The 22890-nt window shown below is 44.3% G+C and overlaps 1 protein-coding gene across 1 annotated transcript in view; it reads left to right on the top strand.

The window, feature by feature from the left end:
- AGBL4 (ATP/GTP binding protein like 4) overlaps positions 1–22890 on the top strand; it is a 2274308-nt gene that overhangs the window by 1572012 nt on the left and 679406 nt on the right. Inside the window, exon 7 of the mRNA XM_030206027.1 lies at positions 16744–16833. Coding sequence (XP_030061887.1) covers positions 16744–16833 — 90 coding nt within the window. The remainder of the gene's footprint in view (positions 1–16743; positions 16834–22890) is intronic.

Raw genomic sequence — 22890 nt, 5'->3', positions numbered from 1 at the left:
GCGCAGAGGTGGATGGGGGGTGTGGAGGTGGACCAGGGAGACAACACGCAATCTTCACCCCTCACGACCCTCCACATATACCTCATACGATCAGTCTTCAACCTTGTACTTGTTATCAACCGACTGGGCAAACGCCTTTGACGGTACCATGTAAGCCACATTGAGCCTGCAAATAGGTGGGAAAATGTGGGGTACAAATGCAACAGATAAAATAAATTCTGAGATGCATGCCTAGCTAAGGGCCTACTTTACAAAGTGGAGTGGAGGAGTGGCCTAGTGGTTAGGGTGGTGGACTTTGGTCCTGGGGAACTGAGTTCGATTCCCACTTCAGGCACAGGCAGCTCCTTGTGACTCTGGGCAAGTCACTTAACCCTCCATTGCCCCATGTAAGCCACATTGAGCCTGCCATGAGTGGGAAAGCGCAGGGTACAAATGTAACAAAAATAAAATAGATACCATTGGAGATTCTACATGGAATGTTTGGAGATTCTACATGGAATGTTGCTTTTCCACTAGCAACATTCCATGTAGAAGGCTGCGCAGGCTTCTGTTTCTGTGAGTCTGACGTCCTGTCCTGCAATATGTGCAGGACGTCAGACTCACAGAAGCAGAAGCCTGCGCGGCCACATTGGTGATCTGCAAGGGCCGACTGCTAGTGGAATAGCAACATTCCATGTAGAATCTCAAATAGTAGCAACTGTGGAGGAGTGGGCTAGTGGTTAGGGTGGTGGAACTGGTCCTGAGGAACTGAGTTGGATTCCCACTTCAGGCACAGGCAGCTCCTTTTGACTCTGGGCAAGTCACTTAACCCTCCATTGCCCCATGTAAGCCGCATTGAGCCTGCCATGAGTGGGAAAGCGCGGGGTACAAAATGTAACAAAAATAAAAAGCTGCGCTGCTGATTCTCGGTGCAGCAAATGAGAGGAAGCCCATCCACTTCCAGTGGGCTTCCTTTCATTTGCTGTGCAGGAATCACTAGCATGGCTTTGCAATAGGAGCACTTAATTTACTAACAAGCCATTCAGTGCCAATAATCCAATTTATTACTCAGGAACCTTCATGCATTACCATAATGTATTCTTCCTTACCATGTATATGCACATGATATATATCTATACCATGATCTGTTCCACATATGTTATGTCCCATGTATGTTACCATGTATGTATGCAACTTAACGCAATACCATTTGTAATTCTGTTATCCGGAAATGGCAACCGCCATTACGGCAAATGTAAGCCACATTGAGCCTGCAAATTGGTGGGAAAATGTGGGGTACAAATAAATAAATAAATAAATAAATAATGGTATCCATGCAGTGGTGGGCTGGTAAAGTTTTAACAGGCTCTCTCCCTGGTCCACCTCAGCACCCCCTCCCCAAATTGCAGAGCTGGCTATAACCGGGGAGAGAGCCTGGGGGGGGGGGGGGGGCAATGCATTACTCTCTCCAGGAAAAAAAATTTAAATGCTCCCAGGTTCCAATCTAATTCATGTTTAATGTGGGATAAAATGCCATCAATAAGTAAATAAATAGAAACTTCCATTGAGCACCTGATTCTCCTAACATGTGAAGATATTTAGATGGTTTCCTAATCAAATAAATCCTATTTGGTTCATGCACTCTCATGTATTGCTTTTGCAATTTGATAGAAAGGTTTTAGGTATATTATAACACCAGAAAAATGGTAAAGTAAGTACCGTATTTTTCGGACTATAAGACACACTTTTTCCCCCCCAAATTTGGGAGGAAAATGGGGGGTGCGTCTTATAGTCGGAAGGTAGAGATTTCCCTCCCTCCCTCCCTTCGAGTTCGGGATCGTGCTCCCTCCCTCCGAGTTCGGGATCGCCCTCCCCCCTCGGCCCTGTCACCACTTCTCCCTACTCACGCGATCTTCCCTGGTGGTCTAGTGACGTCGGGGCAGGAAAGAGCCCCCTCTTTCCTGCCCAGCGTGCTGCTCTCCATCCTGCTGTATGCAGCCTGATGGTCTCGGCGAGATTCAAAATGGCCGCCGAGACTTCAATTCTCGGCGGCCATTTTGAATCTCGCCGAGACCGTCAGGCAGCAATGCATACAGGAAGATGGAGAGCAGCGCGCTGGGCAGGAAAGAGGGGGCTCTTTCCTGCCCCGACGTCACTAGACCACCAGGGAAGATCGCGTGAGTAGGGAGAAGTGGTGACAGGGCCGGGGGGAGGGCGATCCCGAACTCGGAGGAAGGGATTCAGACAAGACGCACCGGAGCACCTAGGTTTTAGAGGAGGGAAAAAGCAAATTTTTTTTTCCTATTTCCCTCCTCTAAAACCTAGGTGCGTCTTATGGTCCGGTGCGTCTTATAGTCCGAAAAATACGGTAATCAAAAAAAAGAAAAAATCAATTCCATGTCTAAATATCAAAACTCAAAAATAAAAAATCATGTCATACATAAACCAAGACTTGAACATGGTTAGATGATATCACGTAGAAAAATTAATGCTGGGATCAGATAAATATCCTTAAGCATCCCCCCTCCCTCCAAAAAAGTAGTAACTGGGCTGAAGTTACAATCATTCACCAGATATTTTGAAAAACCTTTTCATCAAACAGTTAAGTTCCATTATCTATGTAATTCAACACGTATCTGCAACAGTCTGAGCCTGGCCAAATATCCACTGTACTTCTGCAACCATAAATGAAAATAAGTCTTGCTCTTGTTCTTCAGGGCGAGCCGGCTCTCCTTCCTCCCTCCCCCGAGCTACAGGGTCCCAGGCTCCAAGTCCAGTGTACATACCTGAAGAAGGCAACACCCTGGTGGTCCAGTGAATTCTTCGGGGCAGGCAGGAAAGATCGCCAGTCTTTCCTGCCCGCTGCCGGCGCTGACTCTCCCGCTGAGGCATCGCTCTTCAAAATGGCCACCGAAACTTACAAGGGCGGCCACCAAGACTTCAGCAGAAGTCTCACGAGGCCACCGCTGGAAGTCTCGGTGGTCATTTTTAAAGAGCAATCCAGCAGCGGGGGAGGTTCAGCTCAGCACCGGCAGCGGGCAGGAAAGACTGGCGATCTTTCCTGCCTGCCCCGAGGAATCCACTGGACCACCAGGGTGGTTGCCATCTTTAGGTATGTAGACTGGACTGGTTTGATAAAGGCCAGTATTTTATATTAGTAGTGGTAGATGTAACAGGTGCCTTTGATAAATTAGATCACAAAATATTAATCAAGAGATTGGAGTCAATCAATTGGAGTCCTCAATTCACTTCACTGGCTTCCGATCAGATACCGCATACAGTTCAAGCTTCTCCTACTAACCTACAAATGCACTCGATCTGCAGCCCTTCCTTACCTCTCTACCCTCATCTCCCCTTACGTTCCTACCCGTAACCTCCACTCTCAAGACAAATCCCTCCTTTCAGTACCCTTCTCCACCACCGCCAACTCCAGACTCCGCCCTTTCTGCCTCGCCACACCCCATGCTTGGAACAAACTCCCTGAGCCCATATGCCAGGCCCCCTCCCTGCCCATCTTCAAATCATTGCTCAAAGCCCACCTCTTCAATGTCGCCTTTAGCACCTAACCACTACACCTCTACTCAGGAAATCTAGACTACCCCAACTTGACATTTCATCCTTTAGATTGTAAGCTCCTTTGAGCAGGGATCGTCCTTCTTTGTTAATTTGTACAGTGCTGCGTAACCCTAGTAGCACTCTAGAAATGTTAAGTAGTAGTAGTAGTAGTAGTAGGGTGGGTAGAAATGTTCTGGACGGGTTCTCTTCGTTTATACAGGGTAGACAGTTTTGTGTGATTCAGGGTATGGATAGATCAGATTTTGTTAATATTTCAACAGGGGTACGTCGGGGGTTGTGTTTATCTGCAGTGCTGTTTAATATATTTTTAAATTACCTTTATGCAAACTAATGAGTTATTTGTGAGTGCAGTATAGAGTCTACGGAGACAACATTCAATTTATGGTTTCAATTGATGATACAATTGGGAAAGGGTTTGACAAATTGAGAATGTATTTACAAGTAAGTCAGAGATGGATGATAGCGAATCATCTAAAATTGAATGTCACCAAAATGTAAATTCTAGTTTTGGAAAGTTACTCATATAATAATATGCCATAGGTATTTGAATTTGAGAAATGATCCCAATTGTTTCTAAAATGTGATATTTGGGAATAATAACTGATACTGCTTTATCTATGAAATATCATGTGCAGAAAATGATTGGAGATGTTTTCGTCAAATGGAAAATTGTTAGAAAATTGGATAATTTTCGTCTGGTTGTACAGAGTATAATTTCACCATGCTTTGACTACTGCAATGGGTTGCTATTAGAGATTAGAAGGTGGCTCAGAATACAGTAGCAAGAGTACTGGTTTGAGCATATATCCCATACTAAAAAAATTGCAGTTGATTACAGGATAAAATTTAAAAGCTTGTATTCGATTTTTACGGTGTTGACAAATCAGACGTCTGCTATTTTAGCTACTAAGCTTTGTATTTACCAACCCAGATGATCCTTGAGGTCTCTATACAAATCTTTATTGGAAATACCAACAGGTCATGTCATTAAACTGGAGGAGTTTCAAAGCTTCATCTTTTATATTGCTGGGCCTCAAGCCTGGAATAAGTTGCCTTTAAAATTGAGAGAGATATAGGATTTGGAAGATTTTTAAAAAGTTTTTAAAACGTATCTATTTATGCAGGCATATGAAGGAGTGTAAGATAGGAGGAACATAAACAGTTTTAATGGAAAGAGTTCTAAGGATTAATTCAGATCAAATGGAAGTGAGGTAGGAAGGTTTGGTATAAATACTTTATATGTGAGAATAAGTTTGTTTTCTTTATTGTCTATGTGAATGATGTAATCCACCTTGAACATTGATGATAGCATGGAACATAAATGTTTAAATAAATAAGTATGGTTTATCACCTATACAACCTGGAAGAAGCACAACATCAGGGTTTGTGTAGCTGCATCTTCTGTAGGTCCAGCATCTCTCCTCCTCTCTTAGGCCCTCATGATCAAAAGCCCCGTGCTGTTCCAAACAGCGCCCTAAAAATAGCACCGGGACAGCGCAGGGCTTTTCTGCATCGATGATCAAAGATAATGCATGCTAATCTAAGCAGCGCTATTATCTTTGATTATCATGTTGAAGTGCGGGAGAATTGTGCCATCCTCCCGCACTTGTTTGACAGGTCTGGGCTGTCAAAAGCCCAAACCTGTCAAACAGCCTGCCGATCCCCCAACAAAGAGGCCGCCGCTGCCAGCGATTCCCTTACATGGTATGAAGCCCCACCCAGTGCATCCCAGGATGCAATGGGCGGGGCTGGGCGCCGCCATTTTTAAGCGGCGTCGAAAGGAAGAGGAGGGAGGCATGCAGGCTGCGTCCCTCATCCAACAAAAGGTAGGGGGGCCGGGAGGGAGGGAGGGAGGAGGGTGGGGTTACGTGTCACCACGGACCACCAGGGATTTGTTGAGAACGCGGGGAGGGGGGTTGGGGTGGACCTCCAGCCCCACCACCCTTGTCGGTAGATTACAGCGGCCACAAGGATTTCTTGGGGTTTGGGGGGCTGGAGGCCCACCGAACCTCCAGCCCCCCCCCCCCCGGCGCTGGTGGGAGGGTGGGACAACGCTTGGCCGGAGGCGGCCACAAAGATTTCGTGGGGGGGGGGTTCGGATCGTCTGGGGGGGGACCGTGTGCTGTTGCCTTGGGGGGGAACGGGGGCCTGCCAGCATGCAACTGCATGCTGGACAGGACTCACCATTCCTCCCCAATGATCCGCAAAATCTAACGCCAGCTCGGAGCTGGCGTTGATTTTGCTGCGGCCAGCGACCCAATCTTTGGCGCGCTGGTCGCTGATCATTGGAGATGAATGCGTTAAGCGCCAATTAGCATGCATTTGCAAGCTAATTGCGCTAGAAGCCCTGTTTAGCATGCATTTGCATGCTACTTGCGCTGAGAGCCCTTGAGTGCGCTGTTTCAGGCGCTCGAGGGCTCTGATCATGGGTTGGCTGCAAACTCTGGCGCTAGTATGGCGTTAACAGCCTCTAGCGCCAGAGTTTGCTTTTGATCATGAGGGCCTTACACACTCTATCCTTCTCTCTATGATCTTCCATCTCCTCCTCCCCACACGGTCCACCATCTTCCCCCTGCTCCACCATGGTCCACCATCATCTTCCTCTCTACCCTCAAACCCCTGCCCTACCCCCCAAATATAACACCGTTCCCTCTTCTTCCCTCAACCCGCCCCCCTGTCTACACTATTTTCTCTTTTCCTGCTTCCCCTCTTCAGGCCATCAAACCTTCTTCATTTTCTGGCACCTCGCATAAACAGGAAATTGTGTCCTTAAATGTGACATTTACATGTATATAATAAACATAAGTGGGAGGCATACCACAGCCCTCCCATTCTCCTCCCCCTGTGTATGCTCCCTTGAATGTATACACTAAAGCAGTAGCGTTCTAAAGTTACAAAATACCACTGAATGAATGCCTAGAACTTATGTGCATAAATTTTGGTGCCACATACGGAATCCGAGAGACTGTGCATGCAATCTGTTGTAACAAATTATGACATCACATTGTTTGGAAATAAAAGTAGACATAAGACAAAGTTATAGCTGATAAAAAAAATGGCATAGTGGAAATATATGAGACTTTCCCTTTCTCTGGATGATGATCTTGATGGGGTGATTTATCTTCTTCCCTCTGCATTACTTGATGTTAATCGTAATGACCCAAGGTGGCCACCAAGCCGTCGTCATACTCATTGGTTTTCTTTCTGCTACATCACACTTTTCTTTGGTTGACAAGTTTGACCCTACCAGCTGTTGCTTTTGCCATATGTTTTTCTTATTGCACTTCTGCTTTTCTGAAGTAGGGAAAGGGAATTAAAACTGACATGCAAAGAAAGCTACAACGGGCTCGAAAGCTGCAGGATCTGTAGAGTCATTCAATTTTTCAAAGAGAAAGAGTCTTATATGGAGCCAAGAGAACGAATGTGAACAGGGCACATGTTTTTGGTTCATTTTGGACTTTTTTTCCTGAGTTTTGGACTGTTTTAAAATCACGCACTAATCGATATGATGTGCGTTCATTTTTATTTTAGTTGAATCATATGTTACCATGTGCAATTTCTACCTAGTATTATTTGAAAGTTTACAGTGCAGGTTTGTGTGCAAAAAGAGGAATGATGATTTGATTAGCATAAGTGTGAAACTTGTGAACAGCAATGTCATGATTAGAACTGTAAATCAACTCGGAAAGAAATGTCAATAAACAAATTGTAGGAGATACCTTGTCACTAGCTTTCAAGAGATAAGCTCTTGAGTTATGGATGCTGTTGCCTGAAAATGCAAGTAAATTGCAGGTTAGAGAACAATTGTTGTGTGGTGGTGGTTGTTTTTAAAGCTGTAAAAAATATTGTAAAATAATAAGATGGAGGGAGAGTATAATGTAGAAGCCAAGGTACAATGTATTGGCCGTGGGGCAGAATTTACGGCTATAGGATTACTAGCTAGCTTATTTTCGAAAGGGAAGGACGCCCATCTACCGACACAAATCGGGAGATGGGCGTCCTTCTCCCGAGGTCACCCAAATCGGCATAATCTGAAAGCCGATTTTTTGCGTCCTCAACTGCTTTCCGTCACGGGGACGACCAAAGTTCACGGGGGCGTGTCGGCAGTGTACCGAAGGCAGGATGGGGGCGTGGTTAAGAGATGGGCATCCTCGGCCGATAATGGGAAAAAGAAGGGCGTCCCTCACGAACATTTGGTCAACTTTAATTGGTCCCTTTTTTTTCACGACCAAGCTGTGAAAAGGTGCCCGAACTGACCAGATGACCACCGGAGGGAATCAGGGATGACCTCCCCTTACTCCCCCAGTTGTCACTAACCCCCTCCCACCCTAAAAAAAAATTTTAAAAACATTTTTTTCCACCCTCTGTGCCAGCCTCAAATGTCATACCCAGCTCCATCACAGCAGTATGCAGTTCCCTGGAGCAGTTTTTAGTGTGTGCAGTGCACTTCAGGCAGGCGGATCCAGGTCCATGCCCCCTACCTGTTACACTTGTGGTGGTAAATGTGAGCCCTCCGAAACCCACCCGAAACCCACTGTACTCACATGTAGGTGCCCCCCTTCATCCCTAAGGGCTATGGTAGTGGTGTACAGTTGTGGGGAGTGGGTTTTAGGGGAGTTTGGGGGGGGCTCAGCACCCAAGGTAAGGGAGCTATGCACCTGGGAGCAATTTCTGAAGTCCACTGCAGTGCCCCCTAGGGTGCCCGGTTGGTGTCCTGGAAATTTGAGGAGGACCAATGCCCTACGAATACTGGCTCCTGCCATGACCAAAGGGCTTGGATTTGGTCATTTTTGAGATATGCATCCTCGGTTTCCATTATGGCCGAAAACCGGGGACAATCATCTCTAAGGACGACCTAAATGTTGAGATTTGGGCGTCCACGACCGTATTATCGAAATGAAAGATGGACGCCCATCTTGTTTTGATAATAAGGGTTTCCCAGCTCCTTCACGGGGACATCCTCAGAGATGGGCGTTCCCGTTCGAAAATGCCCCTCTATGGCACATGTTTACTAAAGTACACTGTAAGTAGAACAAACAACGAAGTAGACTAAAATAAATGACGCTCCAGGTAAAAATTAAAAATGTATTGATTGATGAACACGACTCGACACAGTTGTGTTTCGGCCCAAGGGGCCTGCATCAGGAGTCTTGTGTGACCTAGAATTCACTCGTTGTGCTCGTTATTCAGTAGATGGTGTTGAAATGGAGCTGTAGCGTCTTGTGCCTCAGTTTGGAGTAATGCTCTTTGGAGTTTTCCTAATCTCGAGAGTAAACCCGGACTCGAAAATGTACACTAACGTATACTACCTACCACTTATTTCTATAGCACTATTAGACATAAAGGGCTAGATTCTATATATAGCACCATAAAAATTGGCGCTCAAAAATATGCCTAGATATATTCTATAAACTATGCCTGACTTTAGGCACGGTTTATAGAATACACCTAGGGCCCATCCACATGACTACATAGTAACATAGTAGATGACGGCAGAAAAAGACCTGCATGGTCCATCCAGTCTGCCCAAGACAAACTCATATGTGTATACCTTACCTTGAATTTGTACCTGTCCTTTTCAGGGCACAGACCATATAAGTCTGCCCAGCAGTATTTCCCGCCTCCCAACCACCAGTCCCGCCTCCCATCACCGGCTCTGGTACAGACCGTATAAGTCTGCCCTCCCCTATCCTCGCCTCCCAACCACCACCCCCTCTTCCCCCCAACTGCTCCGCCACCCAATTTCAGCTAAGCTTCTGAGGATCCATTCCTTCTGCACAGGATTCCTCTATGCATATCCCACACATGTTTGAACTCCGTTACCGTTTTCATCTCCACCACCTCCCGCGGGAGGGCATTCCAAGCGTCCACCACCCTCTCCATGAAAAAATACTTTCTGATATCTTTTATGAAGACTTAATGAAGTCAACTCTTCATGCTGTTCATTCACTTACAGTTTCATAGTCATTCATTTCCCATATTCAGTGTAGGTCCAATACATGCTATATAATGCACTTTTATATATTTTTACAGGAACTAACTAAGGGAGCCTTTTACAAAGCCATGTTAGCGTTTTTAGCTAGCAGTAAAAATTAGCTGGCAGTAAACGCTGAGAAGCCCATAAGAATATAATGGGCGCCTCACATCAGCTGATTTGTACTATGAGCTAAAAACACTAGCAGTGGCTTTGTAAAAGACGCCCTAAAGGCTTTGAGGCAGGAAATGAGAACAAAGTTAATCAAATGTTTCTTCAGTGTTGCATGTACATATTTGACCTATTATGTTTAACATATGTATTAATCCCTTGTTTAATAATGCTCAAGGTCTAGTCTACATTGCATAACATATTCTAGATTCTCTGTGTGTTCCAAAGGTTGAAATCAACCAACAATAAAGAAAGCTAAGGGGGCCTTTTACTAAAGCTTAGCTCAAGTTATCAGCTGCAGGGCCCATAGGAATAAAATGGGCCCTGGTGCAGATAACTTGAGCTAAGCTTTAGTAAAAGACCCCCTAAAGTAGTTAGAGGGTTTCTGGCTAAGACCTATTTCTAATTTTGAAGTGTTGCTTGACTTTTGGAGAAGACAAACCTACCTCTTCAAAAAGGCCTACCCCAACGACCCCACGTAACCCTCTTCACCTACCAACACAGCATGACTATGATCGAACAGGACATCACACAATCTTCATCCATTCCGACCCTCCACTTATACCTCATACGATCACTATACAACTTTGTATTTGTTATCCACCAACTAGGCAAACGCCTTTGACGGTACTATGTAAGCCACATCGAGCCTGCAAATAGGTAGGAAAATGAGGGTACAAATGCAACAAATAAGTAAATAAATAAATAATGTGAATGCTGTACCCCCCCCCCCAAAAAAAAAAGCTGATGTACAACATGTGACCTTGCAACTGTAAAATCTTATCATGGCAACCACAAGAGGTGTAAAGCAAAAGTGATTCTTACTATCATTTACTGAATCTCCAAGAAATAATTTAAACCACTTTGATTTATTTCTTAATAATTTATTGCATTCTTAAGTAGATTTTGATCACCCCTGATTACAATTACAGTAGGAAGTTTTGTTTCTCTGCCACTGCAAACTGTTTTGTGTCCATTAAGAACTAATGGGTTCAGCAGTGCAATGCATTGAGATTGATAAAACAGGACTATATTACTGTTTAATAAGGAACATAATCCCCCCAATGAAAGAAAATCAGTCTACAGCATGGATTCACTAACTGCACAGCAATACATAATTCCATGCTACTTTTGTGTGATTTTGAATGCAAGTAAAGGGGGGAAATTTTATAAAGATTTTTCTGCAGGTGAAGTTTGTGTCAATCATGGAAAATAGCTTTTATACAACTGTATGTGTATACTCACATATAAGTATACATATTGACAAGATGGTACATGCTTACATGTGTGCCAGATGTGGACATTGTAGAGAACATAGTTTGGGTGAAGCAGGAGTGGTGTTAGAATTTATGGATGCATTTTTTTAAATACCTTGAACATAATAACATAAGAATAGCCATACTGGGTCAGCCCAATATCCTGCCTCCAAAAGTGGCCAATCCAGGTCATAAGAACCTGGCAGAAACCCAATTAGTAGCACCATTCCATGCTACCAATCCCAGGATAAGTAGTGATTTCCTCATGTCCATCTCAATAACAGATTATGGACTTTTCTTCCAGGAACTTGTCCACATCTTTTTTAAACCCAGATACACTAACCACTGTTACCACATCCTCCAATAGCGAGTTCCAGAGCTTAACTATTCTCTGAGTGAAAAAATATTTCCTCCTATTTGTTTTAAAAGTATTTTCATATAATTTAATGGAGTGTCCCCTGGTCTTACTTTTTAAAAGAGTGAAAAATTGATTCACTTCTACCCATTCTACACCACTCAGGATTTTATAGATCTCAATCATATCCCCCCTCAGCCATCTCTTTTCCAGGCTGAAGAGCCCTATCCACTTTAGCCTTTCCTTACACGGGAGAAGTTCTTTTCCTTTATTATTTTGGTTGCTCTTTGTTGAACCTTTTCTCATTCTGCTATATCTTTTCTGAGATACGGCGACCAGAACTGAACGCAATACTCAAGGTGAGGTCGACCCATGAAGTGATACAGAGGCATTATAATATTCTTGATCTTACTTTGCATCCCTTTCCTCTTAATTCTTAGCATCCTGTTTGCTTTCTTGGCTTCCGCCGCATACTGGGCAGAAGATTTCAATGTATTGTCTAAAATGACACCTAGATTTTGAGTCCTGACTCCTAAGGTGGACCCTAGCATCAGGGAACTTTGATTCGCATTAGTCCTTTCAGTACCCTGGGGTGTATGCCATCTGGTCAAGATGATTTATCACTGTTTAACTTGTCAATTTGGCTCAGTACGTCTTCCAGGTTCATCGAGATTTCTTTAAGTTCCTCCACATCATTACCCTTGAAAACCATTTCCGGTACAGGTAGATATCTTATATCTCCACTATAGCCTTGTCTTCCCTGAGTATCCCTCAGTTTTTGTCTCCACGGCAAGTTTTATAAACATCTTCAGAGTAAGTTTGATTGTGAGAATTTATGCACTATTGGGGATAGTTCTGGGTGACTATTTTATAAAAGCACAAAGCAACCATGTTGTCATTTTACAAGAGGAATTAAATTTGATGCCTTTTTAGAATTTATACATGGGTATCTTGTTATAAAATTACTTTCCATAATACGTGTGTCACAAAGTCAGGGAAGGTAAGCCCTTGGGCTGCTGCCGGATACTGACTAGCGGCAAGCGAACCACCCGGGCAGGACAAAGCACTAAGGCAAAACCTAGGCCAAGAGGCAAGCAGGGCTGGGCTGGAGACAGGCAAAGCTGGGGCTCGAAACAGGCAGGGCTGGAACTGGAGCTGAAGAAGAGCAAGGCTGGAACAAGCAGGGTTTGGAGTGGATCTGAAGACAATCAGGGCTGGAACTGAAGCTAAAGACAAGCAGAACTGGGACTGGAGTTGAAGACAAGCATGGCTGGAACTGGAGCTGAAGATATGCAGAGCTGGAACTGGAACTGAAGACAAGCAGAGCTAGAACTGGAGCTGAAGTCAAGCAAGGCTGGAATTGAAACTAAAGACAAGCAGGGCTGACACTGGAGCTGAAGACAAGCAGGGATGGAACTGAAGCTGAGGTGAGGAAAAACAGGTCAAATCTGAATAGAAAACAACACAAGACCCGGCACACACACAGGAAACCTTGTTGTGAAGGCAATGCATGAGAGTCCCATGGTTCCTTATAAAGACCCTCACTAATGATGTCACAATTTCTGGTGACTTGGAATGAGGCTTGGAAAGCGCTGAAGAACACAGCAAGGACACCAGAGAGGCTAGAATACTGGGACATCAGACTGAGGCTTGGATAGACTCTAGAGTGAGGCTTGGAAAATGAAAACAGGTAACAGAGGCATCAGTGCAGAAGGGACATAGTGCCAGGGAGGCAGTCTGGAGAAGCCATGGAGCCTAACCACCCGGAAGAAGAGGTAAGTCGGAACACAGGGGCACAGCCATGGACATGAGAAAGTGTTGTTAACTTAAATGTGTACATTTTTGACATGAAAAAAAAAATCATTGTAGGGCAGGAAGTGATGTCACCCCTTGACATGGATGTGTGAACCCAGAGCTCTGTGGTAACATTTAGCAATAAAATAGTGAAAATAAGCTATAAATTTACCAGATGAGAATGGCCACTAAGAGAAAAACTCATGGTATGGAGAAATTCGCTTATGTGAGCAAAAGAGGTAACGCCAAAGATATGGGTAACATGGTGGCGAGCGGCCATGGGTGCCATGTTGTGAACCCGACAGAGGGGGCCAGGAGGAGCGGACACAACTCTACAATGGAAGGCCCTGGTGTTGGAGGAAATAAGGCCATGGAATTCCAGAAAGAAATTTGGGAATGGTTCAAAGACCTGAAGCAGGATATACAAAGCCTCCAGGAAGATGTCATCAGCCAGATCTCAGAGCTGCACAGGGAGCTGATGGAACTCAGTTGATGAGTAGAGGAGGCTAAGAATCAAGTCAAGGAGCAGGGAGAGGAGCTGGCTTATTGGAGGAGTGGATTGTTGCTATAGAGCAACAGAGCAAGGATACGGAAAGGAAGCTCAGAATCTGGGGGATTCTGGAATCAGCAGAATTCCTGGACTGTAGGAATCTAGTACAAACAGTGTCTGTGGCTATTTAAAGGAGTCAAGTCATTTTTAAAAAAGGCTCCAGGGGAGATCCGGGAAATTATAGACCGGTGAGTCTGACGTCGGTGCCGGGGAAAATGGTAGAGGCTATTATCAAAAACAAAATTACAGAGCACATCCGAGGACATGGATTACTGAGACCAAGTCAGCATGGCTTTTGTGTGGGGAAATCTTGCCTGACCAATTTACTTCAATTCTTTGAAGGAGTGACCAAACATGTGGACAAAGGGGAGTCGGTTGATATTGTGTATCTGGATTTTCAAAAGGCGTTTGACAAGGTACCTCATGAAAGGCTACAGAGGAAATTGGAGGGTCATGGGATAGGAGAAAATGTCCTATTGTGGATTAAAAACTGGTTGAAGGATAGGAAACAGAGAGTGGGGTTAAATGGGCAGTATTCACAATGGAGAAGGGTAGTTAGTGGGGTTCCTCAGGGGTCCGTGCTAGGACCCCTGCTTTTTAATATATTTATAAATGATTTAGAGATGGGAGTAACTAGCGAGGTAATTAAATTTGCTGATGACACAAAGTTATTCAAAGTCGTTAAATCGCGACAGGATTGTGAAAAATTACAAGAGGACCTTACGAGACTGGGAGACTGGGCGGCTAAATGGCAGATGATGTTTAATGTGAGCAAGTGCAAGGTGATGCATGTGGGAAAAAAGAACCCGAATTATAGCTACGTCATGCAAAGTTCCACGTTAGGAGTTACAGACCAAGAAAGGGATCTGGGTGTCGTCGTCGATAACACACTGAAACCTTCTGCTCAGTGTGCTGCTGCGGCTAAGAAAGCGAATAGAATGTTGGGTATTATCAGGAAAGGTATGGAAAACAGGTGTGAGGATGTTATAATGCCGTTGTATCGCTCCATGGTGCGACCGCACCTTGAGTATTGTGTTCAATTCTGGTCGCCGCATCTCAAGAAAGATATAGTAGAATTGGAAAAGGTGCAGCGAAGGGCGACTAAAATGATAGCGGGGATGGGACGACTTCCCTATGAAGAAAGACTAAGGAGGCTAGGGCTATACAGCTTGGAGAAGAGACGGCTGAGGGGAGACATGATAGAGGTATATAAAATAATGAGTGGAGTGGAACAGGTGGATGTGAAGCGTCTGTTCACGCTTTCCAAAAATACTAGGACTAGGGGGCATGCGATGAAACTACAGTGTAGTAAATTTAAAACAAATCGGAGAAAATTTTTCTTCACCCAACGTGTAATTAAACTCTGGAATTCGTTGCCGGAGAAAGTGGTGAAGGCAGTTAGCTTAGCAGAGTTTAAAAAGGGGTTGGACGGTTTCCTAAAGGACAAGTCCATAAACCGCTACTAAACGGACTTGGAAAACTCCAAAATTCCAGGAATAACATGTATAGAATGTTTGTACGTTTGGGAAGCTTGCCAGGTGCCCTTGGCCTGGATTGGCCGCTGTCGTGGACAGGATGCTGGGCTCGATGGACCCTTGGTCTTTTCCCAGTATGGCATTACTTATGTACTTATGTACTTATGTACTGCTGACAGTATTGCATGATGCGCTGCTGCATTACAAACAGGAGGACTCTCTCCAGGTGTTTTTCAAGACCATTCTGTTTTCCCTTGTGGAAGTTCGCTTACTTTATTACATATACCATCATTAAGACTCCTGAGGCAGGCCTGTGCCCGAAACACAGATCTGTTTCGACTCTGTAATAAAATTTGGTTTACACGATCCAGCTATCCCAGTCTCTGAGGTCTTTGGTCCATTTCCCACTTTCTTCTGTGCTCTAACGCGCGTTAAAGACTCTAACGTACCTATAACGCGGCTTAGTAAACAGGGCCCTAGGTCTCAATGCATATAGGGGTCCTTTTACCAAGCTACGCCAGGGCCCTTTTTACCACAGTGGGTAAAAAGGCCCCCAGGCACACATGGCCACATGATAAGAGAACTCTTACCATTTGGCCATGCGGCGGGGAGCTCTTACCACCACATATTGAGGTGCCGATAAGGGCTGCCACGCTAATCCGGCTGTAACCATGCAACGCACGGCGATGCCCGATTACCTCCGGGTTAGTTCTACGCAAGCCATTTCCAGGGGTTTTCTTTTTCCCCCAGAAATGGTGCGCTCAGGGCGGGACTACCATCGTCCCAGAAGAGCGAGCAGTAAGCCTGTGTTAGGCTTACCGCCGCTCTGTAAAAGGGACCCATAATGAGACCTGTGCTAAAATCGAATGAGTTAGTGGTAAAATCGCATGTCTTAACTGTAGCCCATATTGATAACTACACACCTAAATTATATTTCGAAAAAATTCCTTTGTCTTTATTGGAAGACTGTAAAACTTTAAACTGGAAAATAATGGCTATAATTTCCATATTAACTCTACCTGTTTTGCATTTATATTTAACAATAAATCCTTCAAACCTGATCATACTGCAGGTACATTCTGCCCTGGGCAATTTTCAAGAGCTTATGAAATGTTACTTGCCATCTAGCATTTGAATACCAAAGAAAGCCACAGGATCAAACGGGTGAAAAAGCCCCCACTAAATGGGGTTAATAAATGTCATTTTACCTTTTCTGCTACATTCATGCTAAAGCTTGTATCAAGTCTAATGCAGAGATCAATGGGTTTCACAATGTGAATGGAACCCCACTGATTTTCCTGTCGCCCAAGGGGGATATTTATCACATGTGAGAGAGCAATTACACTGCCCTTAAATTCACTCTTGTAAATCTTGTTTTTAAAAAGAAAACTAAGTTTGTAGTTAGTAGAGTTGTTTTTTTGATGTCACTAGTAATTTGTACCCTGGGATGTTATTTGTATGTCTGATGACAGGAATAGCTCATGAAGTCATTTAATTATAAATTCTTTCTATCATTTATGAATACCTTTAATGAAAGGAGATGCTTTAATATTAATGGCCTTTTGCGTCTTGCATATGGAGCCCAGTTCATGAATCCTATCTTTTCTCTACAGTAAACCTGAAGTCTGGAGCAGATCAAAAGGTGGTGTTCATTACCGCACGAGTACACCCTGGGGAAACTCCAGCCTCCTTCGTGTGTCAGGGTTAGTACCATGTCATCATGTTGTCTGCTGCTATGAAGAGAAAAGTTTTCCGCTTTTCCATGTCTAGCATCATACTATATAACAATCTATTGTCTTGGCTATTGAATTGGAGCTGCATACTTAACTTTATCAGGGGTCCTTTTACTAAGGTGCGTGGAAAAATGGCTTGCGGTAGTGTAGGCATGGGTTTTGGGCGCACGCCAATCCATTTTCAGCGCACCCATAAAAAAGCCCTTTTAAAAATTTTTGCCGAAAATGGACGTGCAGCAAAATTACCGCACGTCTATTTTGGGTCTGAGACCTTAACGCCACCCATTGACCTAGCGGTAATGACCTACATGCGCCAAATGCCACTTGGCGCGTGCCAGAAAATAAAAAATATTTTTCGGGCGCACGTAGCGGATGCGCGCCAAAATGAAATTACCGCAAGGGCCACACGGTAGCCATGCGGTAACTCCATTTTGGCGTACGCGGCTTAGTATAAGGGCCCCTCAAGCTGTTATTCTACAGGTGAGCTCCTAAACTATTTTTCCGTGGAATGCAAGACTCACTGAAAATAAAATCAGCCAAAGAGAAAGCATTGTGGATGTATGAAATGTGATTGTTTACAAGTTACAGTTCGATCTGTGAGATACCAGTATGCTGATTTGTCTGTTTGCCACTTAATTAGCTTTTTTGATCGATTTATCGCTAAAGTTGCTTCATCTTGTGCACCATTTGCCATGACCTGTTATTACAGTAGCTCTTCAAGAAGAAATATTCCAAAGAGAATCAGCTACGTTCATCCACTCAAGACTTGAGAGTTTTGATAGGAAAAAAGAGTTCAATGCATAGTTTTTAAACAATGACTATCTTGTAGGCACATGAGTACATTCTGGGATGGGTGAAAACAGGGCTTGTTTTTACCATCTGTACTAGCTGGTATTTAGTACCAGCACCTATACCCTTCTGCACCTACCTGTAGGAATTTACAGGAATGCAAGGGCTGGATTGGAGTATTTCTCTGCCCTGTCTACTACAGCTTCACCCCAGTGGCGTAGCCAGGGGGGGGTGCCAGGGGAGCGGCCGCTCCCCCAAACGGATGTGTTGCATTGAAAATGTGCTCTGGCACCGGCGGAAGTCCGCTTTCGCTCCCCACGCGCCGTCAACCTGGCTCCGCTTCTGCTTCACCCCTCATGACGTGCTCTCTGCAGGTTGCCTGGAAGAGGATGAGTTTATTGAAGACATACAAGGCTGTTGCTGAATGCAATTTACCAAAAAATGTCCTGTGTTTCCATGGCACATGGTGGGCACCGAGAGTTTGCGCTTTAACCCTCTTGGCCTATGCCCCAACTCTCAGCTTATTTTCTTCCTTCCATGCTGGTTGTTGCCTTTTGCTTAGAAACAGGGAGGGGGTGGGGTGGGTGGAAGACACAGCAGCAGGCACAGAGGCCGGTGTAGGCTATGAGGTTAAAAGGGGTTAATGTTGGCTCTAGGGGAGAGCAAGAGTTATACTACAGAAAGCAAGGACAGAGAAGGAATAAGTGCAGGGGAGGATCAGAGGCACCAGTGTGTTGAAGAAAGGGAACATGAGAAAGTAGAAAGCGCTATCAGGAAAGGAAAAGCAGAGAGAAAATTACTAGTGGTACCTCTATGTCATCCTTCCCCTAATCTGATGTTTTACTCCACTTGTTTTGGGATATCACGATAACACCACAGCTTTCCACATGCTGACAGTTCTCATAGGTATAGATGACATGTGGAGGTGGATTTTCAGAAAAAAAATATACAAATCAGAATTGAGATATCTATAAATCTCTCGTATACCAGGCACATTGTAAAATAATGCAAAACCTAAAAAAAATCCTAACTCAACACATATGTAGCAAACCTACCATACAACAGTAGCAGTAATTATGTGGAGGGGCATTTTCGATATGACGTCTAATTATGACTTTGGATGTTTTGCAAAAAAAAAAAAAAAAACGTCCAAAATCTGAATAGGAAAGAAGGTCATTTTCAAAAAAAGAAAACTTCTATCTTTTTTTTTTTTTCGAAAATACTGTTTTGAACAAGGTTTTGTGATTTTGTTGTTTCATTTTTTGGTCCATTTTTTGAAAAAAAAAAAAAAAAAAAAAAAACAACGTCCAAGTGCAAAACGCACAAAATCAAGCCATTGGGATGATGAAGTAGTAGACTGGTCCCCTGGACATCCCAGGAAAGCAGTAGGGCATCCTAGGGGGCCCTGCTGTGGACTTCATAAAATACTCCCAGGTACACATTTCACCACTGCACCCTTATCTTGTCTGCTGAGCCCCTCCCCCCCAAAACCCACTACCCCCAACAGTACACATTACCATAGCCCAACAAGATAAACTCATAGCTGGTCAATATTTACCACACAGCGGTCAGCGCTTTTTAAAAATGCGACCGCCGTGGGCAGAATTCACCCTAGACATTCAATGCCTGATTAAATCACTTTGAATATTGGGAGGTATGTGTCCCCAGGGAGACCTCAGATTCCAGAGATAAAGGCAGAAAACAATGCGGCGGAAACATATCCTCACCTGCAAGCTTTACAATCCTGTTCTAGAAAACACCTTGTAACAAGGAGCATGAGATGGAGAAGTTGTGGCCTCATTCATTTTGTGTGGATGTGATTGTACTGCCAGTTAAGGAGTTAAAATTGTTAGGCGTGACTCTTCATGCAAAGCTGTCTATGAAGATGAAAATAGTTAGGTTTATTTATTTATTGCATTTGTATCCCACATTTTCCCACCTCTTTGCAGACTCAACGTGGCTTACAATACATCATGAATAGTGGAAATGCATATAGTATTACAGAAGGAACTTGGGTAACATGATAATGCTAAAACATGGTATTAGTGTAACGAGCAGATATTATAGGACAATTCTGGATATAAGTGTGAAGGGTTCACATTGGTTGGTCTTTGTGGTATATCTTGTTAAAGAGATGGGTCTTCAGTAGTTTGCGGAAGTTAGTTAATTCATAGATCGTTCTTAAGTTGCGTGGTAGCGCGTTCCACAATTGTGTGCTCAAGTAGGAAAAGGTGGACGCATGCCTTAGTTTGTATTTTAGACCTTTGCAATTGGGGAAATGAAGATTAAGGAATGTGCGGGATGATTTTTTAGCATTCCTGGGTGGTAGGTCTATCAGGTCTGACATGTAGGCTGGAGCATCTCCGTGGATGATTTTGTGAACTAGAGTACATAATTTGAACGTGATGCGTTCTTTAAGAGGGAGCCAGTGTAACTTTTTTCGTAGTGGTGTAGCACTTTCATATTTTGTTTTGCCGTAGGTAGGTTGGTGCTACGGGGGGGGGGAGGGGGGGAGAACAGACAGAAACAGAGGGAGAGGGTGAGGGTGATAGAGGGTGGGTGGGTGTAGCGGGGGGGGGGGGGGAATACAGTTCTTTCACAATGTCCTCAAAATCTGCATGACATCTTCAAGGCCAGTCATCTCTGCCAGGACCATCACTGTGACCAGGGTACAGGTGCTATGGTGACCCCTAGTGGTGACACTGTGTAAATTCAGCAGGACTGTGAGAAAAATTAGTTAAAAGCAAAGGTTTAACTGCCTAACTCTCAAAGCTAGTTGAAAATCAGCTCCCAAAGTCACTTGCAATTCTCTGCCAGAAGCAGGACTAGAATTCACAGGTATAGGAACTTCCCAAAAGCTCCTAGTTTCTGTTTTCTCATTAAGGTGAATAGCAGAATCCAGAATTCATTTATATTTCTTAGTATGAAAAATATTACAAGTGAGCAACTGGAACAAATTGCCTTTTGACGTCACATTCAGGCTTATTTTCAAAAGTGGTCACCAACCATTTCCCGATATAAATCGGGAGATGGCCAGCGATCTCTCAAAAGCGGCAAAATCAGTATAATCGAAAGCGGCTTTTTTGACAGCATCGCCGCTTTACCATCGCCTCGCCGGTGAAAGTTCAAGGGGGTGTGTTGGCGGTGTAGCGAAGGTGGGACATGGGCGGGCATGGGTGTGGCTACCAGATGGCCGGCTTTCACGGATAATGGAAAAAAAAGTGGCATTAATCAGTATTTCGCCGCGTTTTCTTGGTCCTTTTATTTTCATGACCAAGCCTCAAAAGGTGCCCCAACTGACCAGATGACCACCGAAGGGAATGGGGGATGACCTCCCTGTAGTCCCCCAGTGGTCACCAACCCCCCTCCCATACTAAAAATATAAAAATAAAAACCTTTTTATACCAGCCTGTATTCCAGTCTCAAATGTCATACCCAGCTCCCTGACAGCAGTATGCAGGTCCCTGGAGCAGTTTATGTTGGCTGCAGTGGACTTCAGGTAGGTGGACCCAGGCCCCCCCTACCTGTTACACTTGTGGTGGTAAGTGTTGAGCCCCCCTTCACCCATAAGGGCTTTGGAGAGTGAGTTTGGGGGGGATTTCGGGGGCTCAGCACCCAAGGTAAAGGAGCTATGCACCTGGGAGCTATTTGGGTATTTTTTAAACATTTTTAGAAGTGCCCCCTAGGGTGCCGGTTGGTGTCCTGGCATATCAGGGGGACCAGTGCACTACAAATGCTGGCTCCTCCCATGACCAAATGCCATAGATTTCACCGGGTTTGAGATGGCCGGCAATTTTTTCTATTATCGCTGAAAAAACAAAACCGGCGATCGCAAACCCGGCAAACTCTGGCATTTGGCCGGGCTAAACTGTATTAGCGAAAGAAAAGATGGCTTTTTCAATAATACGGTTCCGGCCAGCTGTTGCGCCGCTGCCAAAATAGATCGCCGGCGAACTGTTTTGCCGGCGACGTTCGATTATGCCCCTCATTGTTAGCCACAGTAAAAAGGCATTATCAGCGCTTAATAGTAACTGAGATGTAAAGATATCTAGTTTAAACCAATCTCTGATTTATTCATGCAAAAAGCATATTAGAAGTTCTTTACGACCAATACAGAAATAAACAATGTTGTGTAGCATCAATCAAAACTATCATTATCAAAAACAGCAAAAGTAATACAATTTAACAGCAATAACAAGAAAAATATATGTGTACATGTAGGTGACACATGAGCTTGGTATTTAAAAAGGTATCTGACTTTCAACACACACACCTTAAAATGAATTGTAAACATTTGAAAACAACCCTCATAGAAGCATATCAGAATTTTGCTGTGCCTGCAGTCAAAGGGAATGTCTGGCTCAACCAGCAATACAAGGAATAGACTGAGTGCTCAGGGAGCAATGAGCCCTATTTTGTGTATTGAACCATTCTGCAAAATGCAGATAATGTTACAGTACCTTGTGTATATGTAATTAGTGTCAGAAGGACTGATGAGAAAGCACAGCAGAACTGAGGCACACTGCATTTTACAATCTGTGTGCACATTTCTGGCAGCCGTACAGAATGAAAAATGAAGAATTAACCTCCAACTTCTGTGTGTTGAATTTTTCATTTTATTTTCTTATAGATACTGTTCACCATTAAAAAGATTTGGCACTGGAAAGAATACTAAAGGCAGGCAAAAAAGAGGGGGTGGGGGGGGGGGGGGAAGCATATTTCCACAGCCCACAGCAAAGGTCATGGTCTCTTTACTTCATGCCAATTTGAAACCAGATTAACGAAACGAATCTTTTCCGGAGATGGGAAGGCGGTAGAACGAGAGGACATGAAATGAGATTGAAGGGGGGCAGACTCAGGAAAGATGTCAGAAAGTATTTCTTCACGGAGAGGGTGGTGAACGCTTGGAATGCCCTCCCGCGGTAGGTGGTGGACATGAAAACGGTAACGGAATTCAAACATGCGTGGGATAGGCATAAAGGAATCCTGTGCAGAAGGAATGGATCCACAGAAGCTTAGCTGAAATTGGGTGGCGGGGGGAAGAGGGGTTGGTGGTTGAGAGGCTAGGATAGGGGAGGGCAGACTTATACGGGGACTGTGCCAGAGCCGGTGATGGGAGGCGGGACTGGTGGTTGGGAGGCGGGAAATACTGCTGGACAGACTTATACAGTCGGTGCCCTGAAAAAGACAGGTACAAATCAAGGTAAGGTATACACATATGAGTTTATCGTGGGCAGA

The sequence above is a fragment of the Microcaecilia unicolor genome, chromosome 6 (assembly GCF_901765095.1).
Source record: "Microcaecilia unicolor chromosome 6, aMicUni1.1, whole genome shotgun sequence".
Lineage (NCBI taxonomy): Eukaryota > Metazoa > Chordata > Amphibia > Gymnophiona > Siphonopidae > Microcaecilia > Microcaecilia unicolor.
This window is presented reverse-complemented; position numbering and strand designations above follow the sequence as displayed.